The sequence below is a fragment of the Rhipicephalus microplus genome, chromosome 3 (genome assembly GCF_043290135.1).
Source record: "Rhipicephalus microplus isolate Deutch F79 chromosome 3, USDA_Rmic, whole genome shotgun sequence".
Lineage (NCBI taxonomy): Eukaryota > Metazoa > Arthropoda > Arachnida > Ixodida > Ixodidae > Rhipicephalus > Rhipicephalus microplus.
In genome coordinates, this window is record NC_134702.1 from 69,078,386 (window position 1) to 69,099,574 (window position 21,189).

General features: G+C 45.8%; 1 protein-coding gene across 6 annotated transcripts in view; it reads right to left on the reverse strand.

Moving 5' to 3' along the window:
- The window catches only part of LOC119173925 (rap1 GTPase-activating protein 1-like), an 84,349-nt gene that overhangs the window by 24,586 nt on the left and 38,574 nt on the right, over window positions 1–21,189 (reverse strand). For all 6 annotated transcript variants that reach the window (XM_037424711.2, XM_075889737.1, XM_075889738.1 and 3 more), the window contains exons 6-12: window positions 15,087–15,193; window positions 14,187–14,265; window positions 14,010–14,063; window positions 13,373–13,456; window positions 8,319–8,419; window positions 6,356–6,485; window positions 2,195–2,352 (exon numbers count right to left, since the gene is read on the reverse strand). In XM_037424711.2, the coding sequence (XP_037280608.2) occupies window positions 2,195–2,352; window positions 6,356–6,485; window positions 8,319–8,419; window positions 13,373–13,456; window positions 14,010–14,063; window positions 14,187–14,265; window positions 15,087–15,193 (713 nt within the window). The remainder of the gene's footprint in view (window positions 1–2,194; window positions 2,353–6,355; window positions 6,486–8,318; window positions 8,420–13,372; window positions 13,457–14,009; window positions 14,064–14,186; window positions 14,266–15,086; window positions 15,194–21,189) is intronic.

Sequence of the window (21,189 nt, forward strand, 5' to 3'; positions counted from 1 at the left end):
ATAGGGACCGGGACAACCGGCAACCGGTACCACCAGAACGAAAGCCTCCCAGATCAAGATGAGTTTTGCGACTTTTCCGCAAGGGAAGCACGCATGTACCGTTGCATTAAGAAAAAGTCACAACTTTACCGCAGTGGCGAAGCAATGAACGCGATAGCAACTAATAGGAAGGTCACGCGCAGAATGGCAAGCATATAGAAACGTGCCCCGCCTTTCTCACGCACAAATGACGAACGAAACGTACTCACAGGTACAGGTGAACGCGAATAAGCGTCTCAGTTGTTACTTCGCTGTCTGAAAAGCGCGATCTTTTCGCAAACTGAGACTGCGCAACGATTGCAGTGGCCTTTGTTCACCCGGTAACTACAACAGAATCGTTCGGACGAAACCCAAAGGCTAGGAAAGGCTAGCAAAGACGTGCGATTCTCTCCACTGCAAGATAAGGGCGCGCGATCGAGCGTGCACCCCCTTATTCTCTACGCAGGCCAAAGTACGCGTGAGAGATGAGAGCTGCCGCGCGCTCACTGCGACATCTCGCTGATAACGCTGAAAACACGATAGTTCCCCTCCTAGATGCCGGTCAACAGCGGCAAGTGGTAGATATGAATAGCTCGCCGTTTGAACGTTGAAGGAGGTACCTCTCAGTAGCTCACTGGTTAACGCCTCGCAATCACGACGCGGAAATTCCACGCTCGATTCCACGCGTCGGAGTCTTTTTTCTAGATTTTTTTTTCTTTTTTGCGTTTTCATATATATAGATACGTATACATATACGGTTATGACATCTATGCCGGCAACGAAATCCAGCCGAGAGTGTCCATATAATTGCTATAGCAATGAAAAATTGACAGCATATCTATGGGGTGAATGATGGAAAGTGGGGCGAAGCTGGGCCCACACGCCGCTGCCGCGCCGCTTCAGCCTCCCGTTGTCGTACTGCAGGGTCCTCGCGGCGCGCTTCTGCTTCGCGCGCCCACACGTCGGGGTCTCTTCTTCGAGCGCGAGCCGCGTGAGTGGCACACGCCTCTCGGCAACCTTGTCCATCCTCCGTGGCCGAGGCTCTGAATGCACGCGTGCGCGCCAGAACAGCACTTTTTCCTGGCGTACGGCGCCGCCGAAAAACACGCGATCGTAGTCGCGCGATTGTCTCTCTCCTTCCGTACGTGTGACGCCAATCCTTCTTTTCTACAAGTAACGCCCTCTAGTGTCGTACCATTTGCATTTTGCAGCGTATAGTACGAGTATCGCCGCCTATGGCCGGTTCAAGAATTAACGAGGGGCAGGTATGTGCCATCAGCGGCTACGACGGGGACGCTCGGGCGACGCCATAAGGAGCTTCGCCCCTAATAAGGCGCGTTGTATAATAGCAGTGCTCTTTCCCTTGCGTGACAATCACCATTAGAAAAAAAATTGCGAAGCTAGCCCTAACTCGCGCAGTGTGTGAAACAGCATAACTGGGCAGTTCCTATGTCAAATCTATGTAGCTTGTAGGTCGTTGGTAAGCTTCAGTTAGGTGGTTCTTGTTGCTTTTAGGTTTTGCTAGCGTTAGCTACGTGATGCTAGTTTGTTTTTAGGTAGTTTCTATGCTTTTAGCTAGGAGATAAGTCGCTTTTAGGCAGCTTTAAGGCTTTTAACTATAATGTTTTACAGGTTGCTTCTGAGCTTTGGCTAGTTAGGTTGTCTTTAGCTTATTGGATGTCTTGCTAGACTGTACACATTCGTTCCAACCTCGCTATTTCAAGCCTCGCGCGAATGAGTGCTAGCTCTGCAACTTTTGCTATTTTCTTTTCATCGCTCTATATAAATCTTTTTCTATCTTTTTTGTCAATCTCTTTTCGTCGCTTTCTTTTTTATATTTCTTTCTGTTTTACGTGCTGCCCTCTACGGAACAGTTTTTTTTTTCATACGCTCACATGTTTTGGCCCGTACTGGGGTTTTTCCAATTCCTGTGGCACATACCCGCCTGATGAGTTTTGCACGACGGAGCACAACTAACTGAAGAACTAGTAACGTTGGCTTAAGCAGCGTCACTGTAAATAGAACAATAAGAGAGTGTGCCAGTTCATGTCCATGATAGGTTATTGTACTCGTTTTGCACACTAAAGTTTTAAACACCGAACTAACCAGCTTCGCTAACAGCACTTTAAGGGTAAGTGACCAAGGGGACGTTAATTTGAACGTCGCGTTTTCATACCTCTGCCTTCCGAGGTGCAGGCGTCCTGTCCTGATGGGCTGCACCACAATGAAGGAATGCAGGAAGTGCGAAGCAATCATGGTTGGCATGAACGGCGTGTTGTCCTCTTGGAACACGATGGCCACAATGTCGTTGCCAATGTGCCGCTTGCGTTGAAGCTGCGTGTGCAATATGACACCACAAAATGGCCGCGTTAATCTCGAAGGTCGTGTTACGTAATAGTAAATGTTTGTATGGCTGGGCTGGTTGACTCATTATTAAGACGTTTACGAACAGTGTTTCAGACGTGACGAAGCGAAGGCAATTGGCGTAGCCATGCCCACCGCCCCTTTACTGCGGCCCACACCCAGTCAGTTGGGTGTGGGCCGTAGAGCTATTCTGTCAGCGCTACATAAATTCATTCAGGCAACCGGAAGGATACGCTGCTAGTGGTACTGCCAGATATATCCAATTCTTTCTCCTCCTTTCTCATTCTTAACTTATTTATATATTCTGGTTTATCGCATTCTTCTGAAAATTTTCACGTTTTTTCAAAGGAACATTATTATTGTTCCTATCTAATTTCTCTTTATTTATTTTTAGCAAGCGTAGTAAAAAATGATCTATTATGAGGTACAGTGTGGCCAATCCCCCATGTGGGTATGAGCCAAGATCTCCTAGGAGACAAGACAAGACATGACTAGCAAAGGAGGAGGGCCACTTGCCTTGTACCTATACCTGTGCGCACGGCTATGACAACAGCCCCGGCACCGTGTCAATCTTCCTGAATTTTTTTTCACGTCTGTAACACTGTTCAGTTACGCTCTGATCGAACACGAGTTGCGAGCACTAAGCGAATAGAAGAAATGGAATATATGGCAAGGGACAAGATTAGAGTGGCGAGTCGGGCTTTTTGGTACTTACTCTGGTGCTCTACAGCGCATAAAAAAACACAACAAAAGGACCACAAACGAACACATCGATCATCTTCGTCATTTGTGTTCCGTTCGTTGTGTGTGTGTTGCGCTATAGTGCACCAGATAGGGCAGCATTGGAGCAGGCAGCTGTTTCACTTACTTTGAGGTAGTTTACGCTAAACATGACAGTTGAACGCGCTCGTCGGAGCATCTATGTTTTCCAACCTTGTGAATGAAATGGGTACGTATAGATCAGGAAGATGCAGCACTGCTCTAGTGTGCCACTAAATATTTCAAGCAAATATTTCATAAGCAATTGAGTTTTGTGTACTGTCACCACGACAGCACTAGGAGCTTTTTTCGACGCTTTTAACACAGCAGATTAGGACAGTGTCACAGGATACGTTCATAAGAAAGGATATCGCCAGGCTGATTTCAAGGCCTGGCGTATTGGCCCCTCGAAACGCAGCACGAAAGCATGGACAATTAAGAATTGGTCCTTTTGGTGAGCCAGCGAGCGCCGGCTGTCGTTAAAGAACGAGGAGGAGGAGAGAGTTGATAACAAAACAAAAATATATTCACAGATACGGCAGAACAATTAAATCACAAATGTGCACACTCGGGAGTTATCCAATGCAATACGACACCAATCAAAAGGTACTCAAAACAACAGTCTACACAACACAACAAGATACACTCAATATCACGCGCTACTATGCAATCTCATGCATTAACTATAACCAAGACACAGAGTAAAACAATCGGCAAACGAATTCAGTCCAAAGTTCTTGGAACAAAGCTTGAATGCTTCTCTTCCAGGAATTATTCACTGAAAGTCTAGCGCCGGTCGTCGTCCCGCTGCGCCCGAGATTTCTCTTCCAAGAAATTCTCGCGTCGTCCACTGACAACACTTCAATGACACAACTTCTTCGCCGGTAACACATCGGCCACGCACGCGCTCCGACTGCAGAACACGTCTTCGCCCACTGGCGGTAAATACGCTTCTTCGGCTCCAGCTTGTAAGACAAGCCTTCGCACGCTGGCGTAAAGCTCTCTTCATCTCCTGATGCGACTTTCTCCGCTGCTCGACAGAGCTCGCCTATATGCACTAGCCGCTAGGTTCCCGCAATTTCTATAGGCGTTTCGTCGGCGCGCCGCACGGCCAAGACTGTGGAAAGGGCGGTAGGTACCTCTCTTGTCACGTAACGCAACTCCACAGCACCGCGCCCCTTCCCTACGAGATGTTTCTACGAGTTCGCTCGGCGATAGATGCGAGTAAAGCCCATTGATCTTAGGATGCGAGGACGTCGGTCGGCGTGGAGGCGGCGTTTTCGAGGGGGTTTGAAGAGGCACGCGCACGGCGTCGTTTGATGCTTGTTTCTTTTTTACGCCGGTTTCTGTCGCGTCTGGTTGGCGCCTGGTTTTAGGTAGCCGTTACAAATCGGAGGCGCGCTTTCTTGAGTGCTTGTTTGTGACAGACAGTTTTCGTTAGCGAAATGAGAAACAGGAGAGGTACTGATTATCGCCCGACAAAAAGTTATACCTTTTCCTTTTTATTTATTACGTCCTCTATTGAGTACTCGTTTTCTAGCCCATCAAGCTATTGCATCCCTCACCGCGCACGGATTTTGGTAGGGAAGCGTAAGAAAAAGAAGATCAATCACAAGATTAGAATTGTACATGATGACGACAATAATTTTTTTATCTACGGCTAGACTTGACCTCCTCAACAGCATTGCTGCAAGGAGAAATAAATAGAAAAGCAGAAAGTATCGTTAATTAGGCGTACAGACTAGATACACCGAATTTCGATGACGTAAACGTCACGTCATTCCGAAACAAGCACGCCTAATCGAAGCCCAATAATCGCTCTTTTCTTCTTTTCCCCCGACAGGGCGCACACATTCACCGGGTGTTTCTGTTTCCGCTAACGAACTGTGCGCGTGTAGCGTCTGCAGCGTTCGTAGGCCGTGAGGTTCTCTTGATTGCACACATTGTTCGATCTGGCGCCTGTGCGGCGCCGTTCGCTCATTAGCAGAGACGAATCAATCCGAACGACGCCTTGGCTCATTAATTATCCTCGTAACGCGGACACTTCGCAAGCTCTCTTCTTAATAGACCTCGGACAAAACTGCTCCGCTGCCGTCGTCGCAGCCTTTATTTCGATGCGATCTTTTTGTAGACACTTTGTTCGATCTTCTGGTCCTCTCGGCGACGGCGGTCGAGGTGCGCCTCTCTTTGATCGTGAGCAACGAGCGTGACGGCGAGTTGGAGGCGTACACTTTCACTGACGACGACGGAATGACACAACGACTTTGGGTCGAACCTTGGAAGTCCAGGAATGCCGAGTACAGACAGTTAGTGTACTTCGAGCGACGACTCGCCGCTGTGACTTCCGTCTTCTCGCGAAGAACAAGAAGTTCCATAGAAGGGCCACTTATATGAACACTCCATTGTGAAGGTACACTATGGCACTTCCTAGGAAAAAATGGTCGCCAAGCAATCACACCTTTCGAGCAATTTCAGCAGAAAGTCGGTAGAGCGATGAGGACCAGCACCCATTAGGCTGTTGGCATTAATTCACTTACGTAAACATGCTGGAATTGATCCATTGAAGCAATATAACACGTTGCTACGAACAAGATGTGACAGAGCAGTAATTTCGAGCTAGAATAAACAAGCCAGCACACGTATCGCACCTAGTTACCTGTGATTGCAACGTCTAGTTGCGTCGCAAGTGGGCACTGAATACAATCGGAATCTTTGCAATGTCACCACACAGGCAGTAGAAGTGGATAGGATACTGAGCCTTCTGGTTGTATTCTTTAGCGTGTTCTTCATCGAGCTGCTCGACAACGCAGTGAAATATTGAGCATGCTCCGATACCCATCACCACTACAGCATCTCGATATTTAGGCCACTCGTGTCAATATATGCATGAATTATATGCCACGTGCATTCCTCGTATACATCTTGTTGACGTAACGACTACAGCGTCCTAAGGACGTAGGAGACTAGGAAGAGATATCCTCAAAGTGCCGCTGGTAAACAACACACTATGACACATTGAAAAAAAAAAAAGAAGCACACATTGAAGATGATTTTTTCATAAATATATTGCCAGACTGAGTCCTTAGTATGATTTAAACAACAGTGATAGTGTAGAAAGCAGTGCAGATGCTATTCGTGCTTGTTTGGGAGGAGACACAAAACGAAAACAAAAACGAAACAAAGACAAAACAATAAGGAATTAGGTTGAGGTCACCTGCTGCACGTCTCCCTCGGTGAACGGTAGCAGTGTGGAGACGTGGAACATGATCTCGCAGCCGTTGAAAGACGTGTAGAAGGACTCCTGGCCCGTCTGGCCGTGCTGCGTGTCCAGGCCCCCGCGAAACCTGGCAAGGGTAAAAGCGAGCGATGGACATTAAAAAAAAAAGAAATGTTCGGAGATAATAGGGGGGCGCGCGTCATAATTGCGGCGTCTCCGCCTACAACGTGACTGAGGTGGAAAATGCGAACCAGCTTAATGCGAACTGTAATGGACGAGTGAATAGGGCTGCCGGGGTCTCCCCATTTACAGTGACCTCAGGGAATGAAACATCCTCTCGTAATATATATATATATATATATATATATATATATATATATATATATATACAAGCACAAGTATTATTGTTTAATGTAGCTTGAGTTTATAGAACTGTGACAGCACGGCACGAAAGCACGACAGCCAAACGCTGAGATAGGCCTTCGAAGGAGGAGGAGGAAGAAACTTTATTCAGAGAAAAAAAAATTTGAAATGCAGGCAGTTTGTTCGGGCCCTCAGTCCAGGCCTTCGAAGTGAGACTCAGTTGAGGACTAAAAAGAAATTTTTATGCAAGCACACACATGCTTACTTTGGGACACAAACACTTGCATGGAACAACTTCAGACTCCAACTTCTCTCTCTCTCTCTCTCTCTCACACACACACACACACACACACACACACACACACACACGCGCGCACACACACGCGCGCACACACACACACACACACACACACACACACACACACACACACACACACACACACACACACACACACACACACACACAATGCAATGCAATAAATTGGGGCTCGTATACCGCTAGAATTGTTGGGGCTTCACGTCCTAAAACCACGATATTACTATAAGAGACGCCGCAGCGGAGGGCTCGGAAAATATTGGCCGCGTTCTTTAACGTGCACCTATATCGAAGTACACGGGCTCATGGCAATTTCGAGTCCACCGAAAATGCGGCGGCCCAGGCTGGGATTCGTACGCCACAACCTAAACGTGCACGGTGTGAACAGCCTTGAATTTGGTTAGGTTAGGTTAGGTTAGGTTAGGTTAGGTTAGGTTCGCGACCTTCGGGTACGTCACTAGTGAAGCACCATCACAGCTTTACAACCCTGGAGGGTTAGGTTAGGTTCGCGACCTTCGGGTACGTCACTATATAGAAGCACCATCACCGCTTTACAGCCCTGGAGGGTCGAGCTCGTACGCTGTCTACGGCGACCAAAGTAACTTTATTAATTTATCATTCATGGAAATATGGACCTCAAACGATATTCCAGCCTTTCGAAAAGCGCTGCCATTAAAACAAACGAGGTGAACCTGCATGTGATTCGTTGGTCTCGCAATCATTAGTTGCCTGCGTTATATGTACATTAAATTTACCACAGCAACAACTATATCGCATCAAATTATTAATATATCGCTATTTACGACCATCTATGAGAAAAAAAAGTAACGAGGAAGAGGTGTAGACTATTTGCGCCCAAGAGTCGAGAGAATTTTGCCTTATCATTCAAAATTGAAAAATTTCCTGAAAGAATAGTTTTACGCTTTTCTGACAAAAGCCTTCGTACAAGCCGCACGCACTACAGCGTAGCTGAATTGAGGTAACAAAGTTTACTTCGATAAAACGATGCACCTAGAGATTACATTGTTTATTTTGTAACACACTTAGAAACAAAGGTCAGAGGTCCATGTTGTTAGAGATCCTTATCGTCGATCGCGCGCTCCGAGTTTCGAAGCACGCGAATGCTGCCGCAGATTTTGGTAACACAATGTTATCTGAGAACGCGATAGAGGTAGTCACTGCGATGGTGGTTCCGAGTTTAAGCGTTATATCTCAAGGGTTTTTTTTTTTATCAGCCGAAAACCACGATATCGTTGCGAGGCACAATTTCAACGTGCTTACCCGGAGAAGTCCTTGAGCGTGACTTTGTCGGCCAGCATGCTTAGAAACTCTTCCATTGCAGCACTGTGGTGGCGGTTTCCGAACAGCTCTTCCTCCCTTATCTTGGGAGATAAGGAAAGAGCAATAACGACATTAGGAGAGAGACTGTAAACAACAAGCCGAACGACGTATCAAACAACACAAGCGCACACGCAAGAACGGAAACACCGAGTCAGAAATTTTCGGAAATACGTTAAAGAAAAAGAAAAACACATTGCAATTCGCAGCGGCCTTTCGCGCTTAGGTTTATAAACCAAGATTTCATAAATAACTAAACTCTGTTCACTCCAGACGGTGGGTACGAATTAAGCAAATTTAGAGTCAAAGCGACAACGTAATGAGACACGAACACTTTTTAAGTGTTTGAACCGTCGTTACCATGCGCCTTCGTTCTCACATCGTTTCTCGCATTCTCTAACGCTGTCGACATATGATCCAGCCTAGCGGTACCTTGTTTCCATTTAATTAGGCAAGCATTAAATTAAATGAAGCTTAAACCACACGCTTGGTTAATGAAGCGGTGAAAGGATATTTATTTTGATTTTCACTTTATATGCACTAATGTGTATCGTACCGAAGTATTCATGGATTCATGGCTGAAACTCAAAGCATGAAGAATTGAAAAAAAAAGTAGCGATTTTTTTTACAGTTGTACCGAAAAACAGGAACTTGCAGAATGAAACAGCGCGAAACGAATCAGCACTCTCGAAGTTGCGAGGATCTGCCGATGTACAAACTAGGTAAAATTAATAAATAAAATGATATAAACAACGCAGTTAGCGCGAAATGAGTTGTATCCACAACCTTAAATCTTACCATGCCCCTAATGATTAGTTAACAAAGAAAACAAGTTTTGCAACGCATGCATTGCGTGCCGACCTTTGTTTACGCACAAAGCAGGAACAAAGAGCTTCTGCTCTTTCAGGATGCTATTCTTCATTTTTTCTTCTTTAATGCTAAACAGCTTGTCACTCACAATAACTTGCTCACAACTTCAGTACGGCATGCCTTCTTAAGCTTTTCTTGTTTTTTTCCCCTCATTCCTACTTGTGACTACATTAACGGGTTATCTAAAATGTGCAACTTCACGATGAGTACTTCAGGAAGAAAGTGAGACAATAAAAGCATGGTTGGCCACTTTGTCATAGAAAACAGTAGGACACAAATGTAAAACGTGTCCTTATGAAACGACCGAGCTTTTCTCGGGGCAAGCGTAAGCGCGTAAAGCGGTGGGTTTACAGACAGGAAAGGCAGGCGCGCACCGCAAAGCTATTTTTTTTGGTATACGGATAGATTCTATCAGCAAGGCTGCCGCCTATATAGGCTAACGTTCTCACTGTGTGATAATGCATTTAAAAAAAAAATGTACTTCTTTTAGAAACCCGCCCAAGTGGACGGCCGCGAAACGATGCTTTGTAGAAGCTATAGTCGCGGAGGCCTCGGTCATGGCGCATTACCCCACTTTACCACACGCAGAGGGCGACACCACCTCGCCGACCAACAGCACCGTGAGATGAAAGAGTGTGATGGGAAAGGTGCGTTTGTAAAGCCTCCAGAGCATGTGATCGTGGCGGAGCGGATATCTTGTCCAGCCGTTGCTGTCGCGGACAGAAAGTCGCAGGCTCGACTTCCGGTGACGGAATAGTTTAGGGGCGAAAGCTCCTTAAGCCGTGGGTCGTGCGTCGGCGATGTATGTATGTATGTGTGCATGTATGTATGTATGTATGTATGTATGTATGTATGTATGTATGTATGTATGTATGTATGTATGTATGTATGTATGTATGTATGTATGTATGTATGTATGTATGTATGTATGTATGTATGCATGCATGTATGCATGTATGTATGTATGTATTGTGGGGTGCTGACACCCCCCCCCCCCCTGTAAAGTTGTCTGCGCCGCGTGGCGCACGTGTCTCGCCCCAAGGCTTTGTTTCGGTGGTGACCACCGCCGGGCGATAGATGGCGTGGTGTTCGCTTTGAGTACCACTGTTGGTAGAGTGGTAGCGCCGGCGGTGGCCCCTGGCGGAAGGCAGGCCTTGGTGGTGGGCGAGCGTTGAGCGAGTCTCTTCTGCGCGTGGCGGCTGCCGCGAACGGTTGTCTGTTGCGTGGGTCCCCGGGGCTGGGCACCGCGGGCTTCGCGCCGGGGTCCCACGTGGAAAGTCAGGCGTTGGCGACGCCACCTTGGGTATGTGTTAGTGTGTGTTTAGTGTGTCACTGCGTTATGTTGTTTGTATGGTAGCGTGTTAATTAAAATTGGTGTATCATTCGGCGGACGATATCGTCGTCTAAATTAGTTAATAAATGTATGTATGTTGTGTGCTTTGTACCGACCGCGTCTGCTGTGTCCGTTCACTCCAAGAGCGTGGCGTGTTGCGGGGCTCGTTCGCCTCGCCGAGACCCCACAGTATGTATGTATGTATGTATGTATGTATGTATGTATGTATGTATGTATGTATGTATGTACGTATGTATGTATGTATGTGTATGTATGTAGTAGTAGTGGTAGTACTAGTAGTAGTAGTAGCGCGTCGTAGTAGTAGGTAGTCACCTCCATGACCAAACGAGGAATGGCACGCGCGCACCATTTAGAATTGAGGAGGCAACCCGCGCAGGTTAACCATAAATAAAAAGATATTTCTTTCTGATGAAATGACGTACAGAGACGAGTACCGGTGACTTAATAAAAATTCTCTGGAATTCGATCCCTACTAAAGAAAAAACTAGTAACAGAAGTACGCATTTTGAGTGCTATTTGCCCAGAAAAGGTTTCCGCGTTAAACTGGCTGGGCGTAACCTCCTTGGTTTTAGCAAGGTTTATCGAGGGTTGGCCGCAGTGTCCTGAACTAGCGGCGGTGAAAGGAGAGAACTAGACACGAAGCGGAGGCCGTAAAAAAGTGCGCGCGTGCCGCTCCTCTGGTCCGGCCGCGCCACCTCTCGTTTAGTACTTGGAATGTCTGCTGGATGGCGGTACTTCTACATAATGTATATATGATAAAAAGATGCGATATGGTGGTATTTGGAGTGTTCACTAGAAAGACGGATGGATGGACAGACGCACGCACGCACGGATGGACAGACAGATGCACAGGCAGGCGGACGGACGAAAGCACGGACGTACGCATGGACGGACGTCCGTGCGTCCGTCCATACGTAGGCACGTGCGTCGGTTCGTACGTCCATGCGTACGCACGAACCGACGGATGCACGGAGAAACAGACGGACGCGCGGACAGAATAAAGCAGAGACCGACGAACGGACGGACGGACGCACAAATGGATGCACGGATGGACACATGGACGGATGCGCGGACGGACTGACGAACGCTTCGCCACACTTATCATCATACACTCCATGGATATGCTGCGATTTTTTTTTTGCGATCTGATCACGTGCATTTTTTAGGTAATTTCTGTGACGGAAATACGTCACTGACGACTTCGTGGGCTCCAGCATGAAACACTTTCGTGTGAAAAACATTGTTTTCGTGCCTGTGTAAAGGTCTACAGCGTGTCATCGTGTCTACTTATAAGGGGTTAGCAACATGGTGAGAAAGTTTTGCGGATCGTTAATCGAGGCTCCTGGCAACGTGTGCGCACAATGGTATCGCACAGCACGTGACATGGATTCAACATTAAGTTGCAAGGTGAGCTAGGAATGGCTCGCTCTTCTCTGGAAAAATTATGCCCGACTGCGTAATAACCTCGAGGACACGTGCACGCATTAGCAGACTTGAGCATCATAAGTTGCGTATAGTTAGCGCGGCCGCCACGTATATACGCCACGCTGCGCTGCGGTGCTAGAGTTACGCACAATATATCATTAAGCAAGCGCGCTCGTGATCACGCCGAAAGTGCGACATGCGTAAAAAAATAAAAAATAAAATAAGGTCGGGCTCAAGGCCATGACGCGCACTGACTTACAGACGTAACTACTTGCTCCTCGGCACCCCTCCCCCCTTTTGCAACATTTAGTGCACACGCTGGGATCAAAAGAGAGAGAAACCGTTTAAAACGTGCGAGAAATCACTGTAGCTGCGCTTGTATACCTGCCGGATTCTAAAAACTATTGCGCGATTGGACTGTTTAGAATATCGATTCCGGTAACTCGGTCATACAATGTTGACATGACAGAAGATTGCTGGGTCTCTTTAACCTGCTTTCGTTGTAGATAGTTCTAGGATGCGTATGACGTAGCCTCTCTATTGTTGTTGTTCTTACATTCATTTATATATGTGAATTACACTCCCATAGAGCGCGACGGCAACACTAGGATGAATCGAGGTTTTTTTCACACACACACAAAAAAAAACAAAAATAAAATAAAAAACAAAAAGGCGTCGTGCACAGCTCAAGCTGTAATAGTAGAAAAATAGTTACAATACGTTTGCGTTACATAACACAGCGTAATCGGGAACCTGCCATTGTGATGCCATAATGCAGTATTATTCCCTTCGTGTTAAGGCTTTGAGTGACAGCAAATGGTCATTCCTTTTTGCTCCACTAACGAAATATCTCACCAGCTCTGAACGCAAATCGACATGCACTCATCGGCGAAGCCTCTCTTGTCCTCCTTAATGGAAAGGAAAGTGGTTGATTAAGTATTCACGGTGCATCTGGATTCCGCACCCGTCTTCGCCCGTTCAATTTGCCGGAGCAAATTGCTAAGATAAAATAATTAGCGTTCTCCTCCTCCCACACGAGAAACGGGACACTAATTACCCTCTGCGAAAATGCAAATGCACACTGCGCAAGTCGAGGCAACATGAAGTAAAGGAATGGACAAATGAAAAAAAAAAGGAGAGGAGAAACGAAAAGAAGACGCAGGCCCATACTGTTGTCCGGCATTTGTGTTCACGACTGGACCTTTTCTCTCTCTCTCTCTCTCTCTCTCTCTCTCTCTCTCTCTCTCTCTCTTCTTTTTGTCCATCGAATAAGCTCGTTATTATGGCAAGCCCTATACAAAGGCCCTCGGGTCTAGTTTTCCTGTTTATTTTTTTGTGGCACACATACCTGGCCGGCCCGTTGATAAACGACTCCAAATTTGTACTCGTGGACTAGAACTTGTTCGTCGAATGCCATCAGGAGTTCGGAAGCCTGCAGAACGGGGAAAAAAAAAGCAAGGAAAAGCAGAGAAACGTCAGCGAATGCGGCGTACTAACACGCCCCCGTTCTCACGGTAAATACGTCAGCAACACTGTATACAAACACCCACACAAGCAACAGCACACACACGCACCAACGCATGCAAACACACACCAACGCACATATGCACGCGTGTCGTGTGTATATGTGTGCTGGCATGTGTGGCAGTGGTGTCGCAAGAAGTCAGTACCATTCTTTCACTGTAGTTCACTTCTTGGGGGCGCAAGCGAATACTGTTTGTTCTCCTGAACTTAGACTAAAACCCGCCCCTTCTTCGTTTTTTTCTACATAGCCATATATTTGTTTTTGAGCTCAATAACACAACTTCAAGTTGATAGTGCAACCTGTCATGTGAGTCGCGTATTTTTATAATTTTTTTCACACTTTTTCCTTCCTTGTGTCACTTCATATATAACGCTGACGCGATCGATTGTAATTATCCATACCTTTTTTAATTACGTCAGGTTTTATTGAACTTGACAACAAATCGCGAAGTTCCACTTACCTTTGGAAAAAACACTGGTTGGAGCACCACATTGTTGATGTTATCACGTAAGGACTGTTGAAAGGAAAAAAAATAAGAGAGAACGAGAAGTGTTACAAAATATGTCTCCGCGAAAGCGCGCTGGAGGGACGCACATAGGCCTGGTGGAGGCTCGCGAATGATTACGACAATACTTACCTTTACAAGACGAGCTGCCGTCCAGAGATCGTTCTTTGGATCATTCGGTACGAGTTCGCTAACGATGCCTTCTTTTGTTCTGAATTCGCAAGAGAGAGAAAAAAAAAACGTGGTCAGCACCGGGCAGCATGATTGGGGGCTTGAGCGCCATCGCTTCGTCGTTAAAGAAACCCTCGAAAACCTCATAAAATGCAAAGAAAGAGTGTGTTAGTCTCTCCTGGCGTTTATAGTCTTCTTCAGCGCGATTAGTGACGACAGCAGTCTGTTTACGTGACGTCACCAGGAAATGAGCTCTTGATCGGTCGATACAAGAAGGATACCACTTGTGAGATACCTTTCGTTGCTATGCACTCGCGCCCCTGTTCTACACTCTTAATCAAGTACCGTTTAACGTCCGGTACGTAAGCGGCACTGTCTCAATTCAGCGTGAAGTATACCTCACGTAAAGCGGTCAGTCGCCTGCCATTATGCGTTCAATCCAGTCAAGACAGATTGTGCCCGGGATAAACGGCCGCGAGCCTTCTCTCGCATGACTGCGGTTCGTGATCAGCCAATTTCGCTTCGTTTTGTCCGTTTTCGGCGGCGCAACATTGAGCTGTCGAAGTTCAGTATTCGATCGAGGGCTAAGGAGTAGCCAGCGCCTTGCTTGTGCACGAACATTTTCTTACATTATTAAAAGAGAAGTGCGAAATCCCGATAAGATCGACGGTTAGTGCTGACATTGCCATGAGTTTTGCGATGAAGTAAGTGGCGAAGAGGTGACGGCGCCTGCAGCTAGGGTATCAAAGGTGAGAACGAAATGACTCTCTCGTCATTGAACTCAAAGTGGTTTAGGGACCCTTAAAGCTTTGCTCACCTAAACATGCTAAAATAAATAACTGCAACCATTTTTAGCCTCACCTAAGTATGACCCTGTAGTGATCGTTCGCCTCTTCCATCGTTTCCAGCTTGAGCGACAGAACGAAGGGATTCGAACCTTCATCTCGTCCGATATAGTTGAGGTGCTCCTAGAAGGGAGGAGAAAAGGAGAAGAGTAAGAAAACAATAGTGTTGTCCTCTGGCGTAAGAATTAGTTAACGTACACACTCATAAACATAGAAGTAAAAGGCGAATGAATACATGAATGAATGATCCAGCGAGCCTTTTATGGGTTCTAACAGGCGCCACCATGGTAACAGCCGTAAAAGAATCAAGAAAAACTGGCGAGGTCCCTAGCGCTACGTTAATAAAGTTACAAAACATCTTGGTGCTTCATAGGCAAAAAAACGTTCAATCACTGTCGGTAATTGGATAACATTACAGTAAATCTGAAGCTAATGTTCCAGTGTTTCAACCGCCCATAAAACTAGGATCAATTTACGAGACGTGTCTATCGGATACATGCCCGGGACGAATTTTAACGATCAGTTTTTAGTTTTTTTTTCTAACGTGCATCGAATGCACTGCACGAAAAGGTTATCACCGGTAACGGCGACAACTACACAGGACAAGGCATGATGTGGCCGGGTTGCACGACCTCAACTAAGGAATCCCCCTTCTCCTTGCAGTAAGACCACCAAATAACGTCACGTACTCTGACGATAAAGTTCATATCTCCCTCTGTGGTCCTCATGAATATCCCAACGCCGGGCTTTGCCTCAGACAAACTACAGTGAGAGCAGAGTGACGCAAGCAATGCCAAATACCACCGAGTATCAGCCTCTGGGAACGTCAAGTTAGGCCCAACGACAAAATTAGGCTTAGAGACCTAAGCCCGTTCATGACCCCCCGTCGTTTAAGAGACAACGCGACGAGTACGAGTACTATACTAACAGTGGCGCCATTCTCCTCACTTAGGCCAAGCTGTCTCTTTCTCTCCTTCGCTTTGATCATCTTGGGAAGCATGCGCGATGCTATACACCGCACCCTCACACACACCTTCCGGGTGTCTAGGCGACCGCCGCGTGCGTATGCAAATGTATACGGGGCACGTTAGCGTTCACCATTTATCAGCCAGCCTACCTCTCTTGCGACGCAGTCCAGAGCTCGCAACAGTAATCCCTAAATGACAGTAATCGTCAAAGATTGCGGCTCCTGGCCGCCCCTTCTCCGACCGGTTCTACGTGAGCGCACCGCTACTTAAAGGGCGATGGCACGACGGCGGAGTGGTCACGTTCAACTTCTCTTTTTTTTTTCGATTTATTCAGTATTTTTCTCTGACTCCGTTTCATTACACGCTTGGCTTACATAGGTGGGCACGTAATTGTGCTTTCTCGCTTTGCGATGAAAAGAAAGATTTTCCGGACGAGGGACAGACAGGGGGTTTCACGTATAGTCCAAAAGAGCGACTCGCTCTTAACGAGCACCACGAACAAAAAAAATAATAAAAAGAGAAGTCGTTAGTATGCCCGTTCTTTTTCTTCCTTCCTTCCAGTGATTACGGTTACTTGAGCTATATATCATCTGGCAACAGTCGTTCAAAAAAATAAAAATAAAGCCTGTTTCGCTCTCTGATGCTGCTTCATCATATACGGAGATCTCCTTTATATAATATTATTATCCTCACCATCGTCATACTACTGCTACTACTACTACTACTACCAATAATAATAATAATAATAATAATACTAATAATAATATTATCAAGAAAAGTGGTGAACGTTGCAATAAGCCACGCAAGGCTTGAAACAGCGAAACAGGGCGATTCTGGTGACTATACAGGTTGCTTCTATAGGTTGTTTCTAGGCCTTAGCTTGGGGCTGCGGATTGTTTGTTGCCTCTACGCCGTCGCTATGGGCTATAGATAGGAGATTCAAGCTTATTTATACTTGGAGGGAGGTTAACCAGCAGGGAGGTTAACCAGAAGCTAGTATCCGGTATGCTACCCTACACTGGGGTTGGGGAATAGGGGGTTGAAAGAGAAAAAGAGAGTTAAAAAATAAATAAGAGAAAAACACCGACACACACGCACGCACAAAATCAGTCCACTCAGAGGCGTTCCGACAGGCCAGTAGTTCGCAAGAAGCCCAGTAGCACTTGCACGGCTTTCTTCTGTGACGATGAGTCATGAAGATGGTGCAGTATACTTTATTCTGACAGTGGCTGGTCATCTAACCTGTCTAGTGTATTAGAAAAGTGTTTTTGCGGGTTGTATTTCGGGCAGTCACACAGGATATGTCGAATTGTGGGAGACCAGCGACGAGTAGTGGCATGCCTTCAATTTAGGTGGCACATACCCGTTGATGGTGATGATGACAGTTTATTTTATTTACTGGCCGCACAGGCACATAACTGTTCTTTTCTTTTTTTTAAGCGCGAGAGCGTTAAAAAGCTCGTTTCGCAGAAACCCCGGCATCGGCGTCATTCGTTGCAAGCGAAAAATCATCTTACGCGAGACCTAAAAAATCGAGAACGATTAAAAAAAAAAAACTGAGTCAGAGCGGGAATCGAGCCCGGGTCGTTTGGGTCAGAGCGGAGAGCGAAACCAGGTCGTTTGCGCGGCAAGCGATTGTTTTACTACAAGGCCCAAGCGTCTGCTTGCGAATACAGCGAAAACAACTTCCTCTGCTTGGAAATGCAGTGAAGGTAACACAAGATTTACGAACACACGCGTCCCGTAGACGTGCTTCATGAAATATTGCAGTAATAATGCGCGGTACAAGCGCCCATTGCCATCAGGCGCCAGAACCTGTGATTATCATAATGGCTTCGTGGTTGCAAGCTTGTAACCCACTGCAGAGGTCGTGCACAAACACGTCTTGGGATCGAGCTATAACGACGTTTCTCCAATACTCTAATTGAAAAAAACAAGCGATAGAAAATCTTAATTTAGCACTGTTTTGAATTCATTGCCTCACAAAGCCCGGCGGACGAGATTAAAAGCCATAAAACACCTGAGCAGTTCTGGATCAAAACGGCAAAAAAAGTGAACAAGATAGTCAGAACACATCTATAGCCCCCAATTGTTGAATAATCTAATGAGGTGCAAGCGTTTAACAAAATACAACTTTAGCACAAAGAAAGACTGGTGTTTGATCTGCAAGGACTTTCGGAGCAACGCAACACCAAGTTCTCTCCAGATTCAATGCATGGAGTCAAATGACTGGAATTCTGAAGCCTGCTTAAGGTCCCACAGAGGGGATTTCAAGCCTTTCTGCTACAGAAACTGAAGGAACGAATTTTTTTTTCAACACCGTCTCATTTTGTCATACGCAGCATCTCGTTTCATCCTCCAGGTTGAGGCAAAATGAAACATCTGGAGCATTCTTGATTTATTTTTAAAATTATGTTTTGAACGGTGCAAACATGGCAATATTTATTCAAAACATACCTTGTAACCGAATGAAAGTTTTTGCATTGATGTGTAATTGTAAGGAGTGAAATAAAAATTAGTATTCACGATATTAACATTTTTGTCGCACTTTACCCCAACCCCTCCCTCCAAACCCTACAGCACTGCCTCTGCATATCGGACTGATGTACAAAGGTATGCCTCTGTAAAACACATAGCTTGAGCAAACCGCCATTTCAGAAGTTATTTTAGCTATTGTCTGAAGGTTATTGCTGGCAGCGTTAAGTTTCTAAGGTATTGGTTGTGTGTATACGTTGTAACTGACGTGCACAACCGTCACAGTAAAGCAGAATTTTGCACATGTGGAAAATAAGAGAGAGTAAAGGAAAAGCGAGACGGAAAAGGCGATATTTGACTGACGTTGGTCATGTCTTTCTAGTCGCGATAGCGGGCTGGCATTTGTCAAAAATGAGGTACATGACCGCGGGTATATCATGGTGAGGAGGGGCCCCTTGATGCGACAGCTGTGGGCTTTTTTTTTTTTTTTAGTTATGAAATGACTTCCGTCATATAAATCTGCTTATACGGAGCAAAAGAGCGGCAGCGTCAAGCTTTTTCTAGTGAAAAAGTAGATTGAGAGAAATAGACCGTATGCGTGTTCTAAAGTGGTTTTGAAGTCTTGGCCTTTATTATTTAGTTCAGTCTGGAGAATCTTCAGTATGTTCTAATGCTTCGTTGATTTGATTGATATGTGGGGTTTAACGCCCCAAAACCACCATATGATTATAAGAGACGCCGTAGTGGAGGGCTCCGGAAATTTCGACCACCTGGGGTTCTTTAACGTGCACCCAAAACTGAGCACACGGACCTACAGCATTTCCACCTCCATCGAAAATGCAGCCGCTACAGCCGGGATACGATCCTGTGACCTGCGGGTCAGCAGCCGAGTACCTTAGCCACTAGACCACCGCGGCGGGGCGTTCTAATACTTTGTAGGTCGGTGAATGAAAACTGCCAAATACAAGCTTTTTTTAAGCGCTACGACGCTGGGATGGGCTTGCACTTTTCGTTCACGAATTCATTCTGTGGAGCATTATTTGCTGGCACTGTATTTTCGTGGATTGGGGGATAACGATACTTGCGTTACATTTTCCCTGCCATTCTCAGAAAAGGGAAAGGGGGAGGGGAGCGCTTCTGGCGGTCCTCGGACGAAAGCAAATAATCTCCAAAATGTCTAATGGAAATTCGGACCCGTCTGTGTGCCGCAAACGCTGAGCGAAATTCGCGGAGAGAATTTTCTTGCACAGCCTCGGCTCTGAAAAAAATATCCTTCAAGAAGATAGTATAACAAAATCTTTTTTTCAGCTTAATTAACGAGCAGCGTGACTTTTAGGCCCCTCCTATTTTTTTTTAACATTTACTTTCACTTGCATCAGTATTCTTTCTTCTTCATCATTCGGCACTGACTTTCGAAACCGATCGTATGATTGAAGAAGTAAAGCACTGAACGCGTGCTAACGTCGACTTAAGACGTACATATTTTGAGAAAATATCTAAAGCCAGTCATACAATATAGCCTTTCATTTTTACTGTTGAACAAGTTTCCGTTTGGCAGTATTCTTCGATTGATCTTATTTTCCCCCGGTTATTAAAGAAGTGACGAGTCTCAAATATTTCAATTCTTTGTTTTTCACTAACTAGCGACGGTTAATTAGACAAAAAAATTCGTCTTGGTTAAGAGATCGTTAACAGCAGAACGCAAAGTACGCGAGGACGTTGCAGTTATAGCAGAAAAAAAAATAAGAGTGCATAATACGGTGCTAGAGATAATGAGCCGAGCTTCGTCAGCAAAGAAAAAAATTAATTTAATAGAGCGGTTGCAACGAAAAGGAAGGAATCAGAACAAAAAGCAAGGAAAACGAACCATTTTTTCTCAACCTACATGACGACTAAACTAAAAGTGAAGTTGAGAAGTTTATACACGAATAAAAAACAAGAAACTAATCAAAGCCTTTGAAAGTGCAGCGCTGTAGATACGATGCTTTGCCTATTTAAGAAAGCTCAGAAGCTCTTGACGTAAACCAATCAACTTCGACGCAACTGCGTCCTCGGAGCTTCTACACTCCTCACCTTTTCTGATGATTGACGTAAGTCATAAAAGAAAAAAAAAACAAAACAAAAGTACTGCAGACTGTCAGTGCAAATTACAAGCCACGCAGCACTCAAAGGACACGCACACTCACACCGAACAAATTACCAAGAATAACTTCACCACACAGCGCGCATGCGTCTACTGTTCACATGACGAGCCACGTTGAAACAAAAAAAGAGTCGTCCGTTCATTTGTACGAATTATGCAATTTTCCTATCTCGCCGTTTAATCAGAATCGGACGCCAGTGCAGCGTGTAAATTAGATTTTAAAAAAAAAAAACAAACGAAAACACGCTTTCAATGAGCAGCTACAGGACTCACCAACATTATTAGACCTCTACGGATGCCGAGACCGAGCGACGCTGCCCTTAATTTCCTATTCTCATCCCATAGCGGCCGGCAAGCCAAATGTACGTATCCGAATCGATAGAGGGGGAACGCAACAGCTGGAGCGGCAGCACGCCCGAGTTGCCGAGAGTTAAATGCTGGGAAAACATTGCAGCAGAGCTCGCTCGTATATCCTTTTCAGAACGCGGATTCAACCCGCACGCTTTTGTGTGTGTGTATGTATGCGTTGCCGA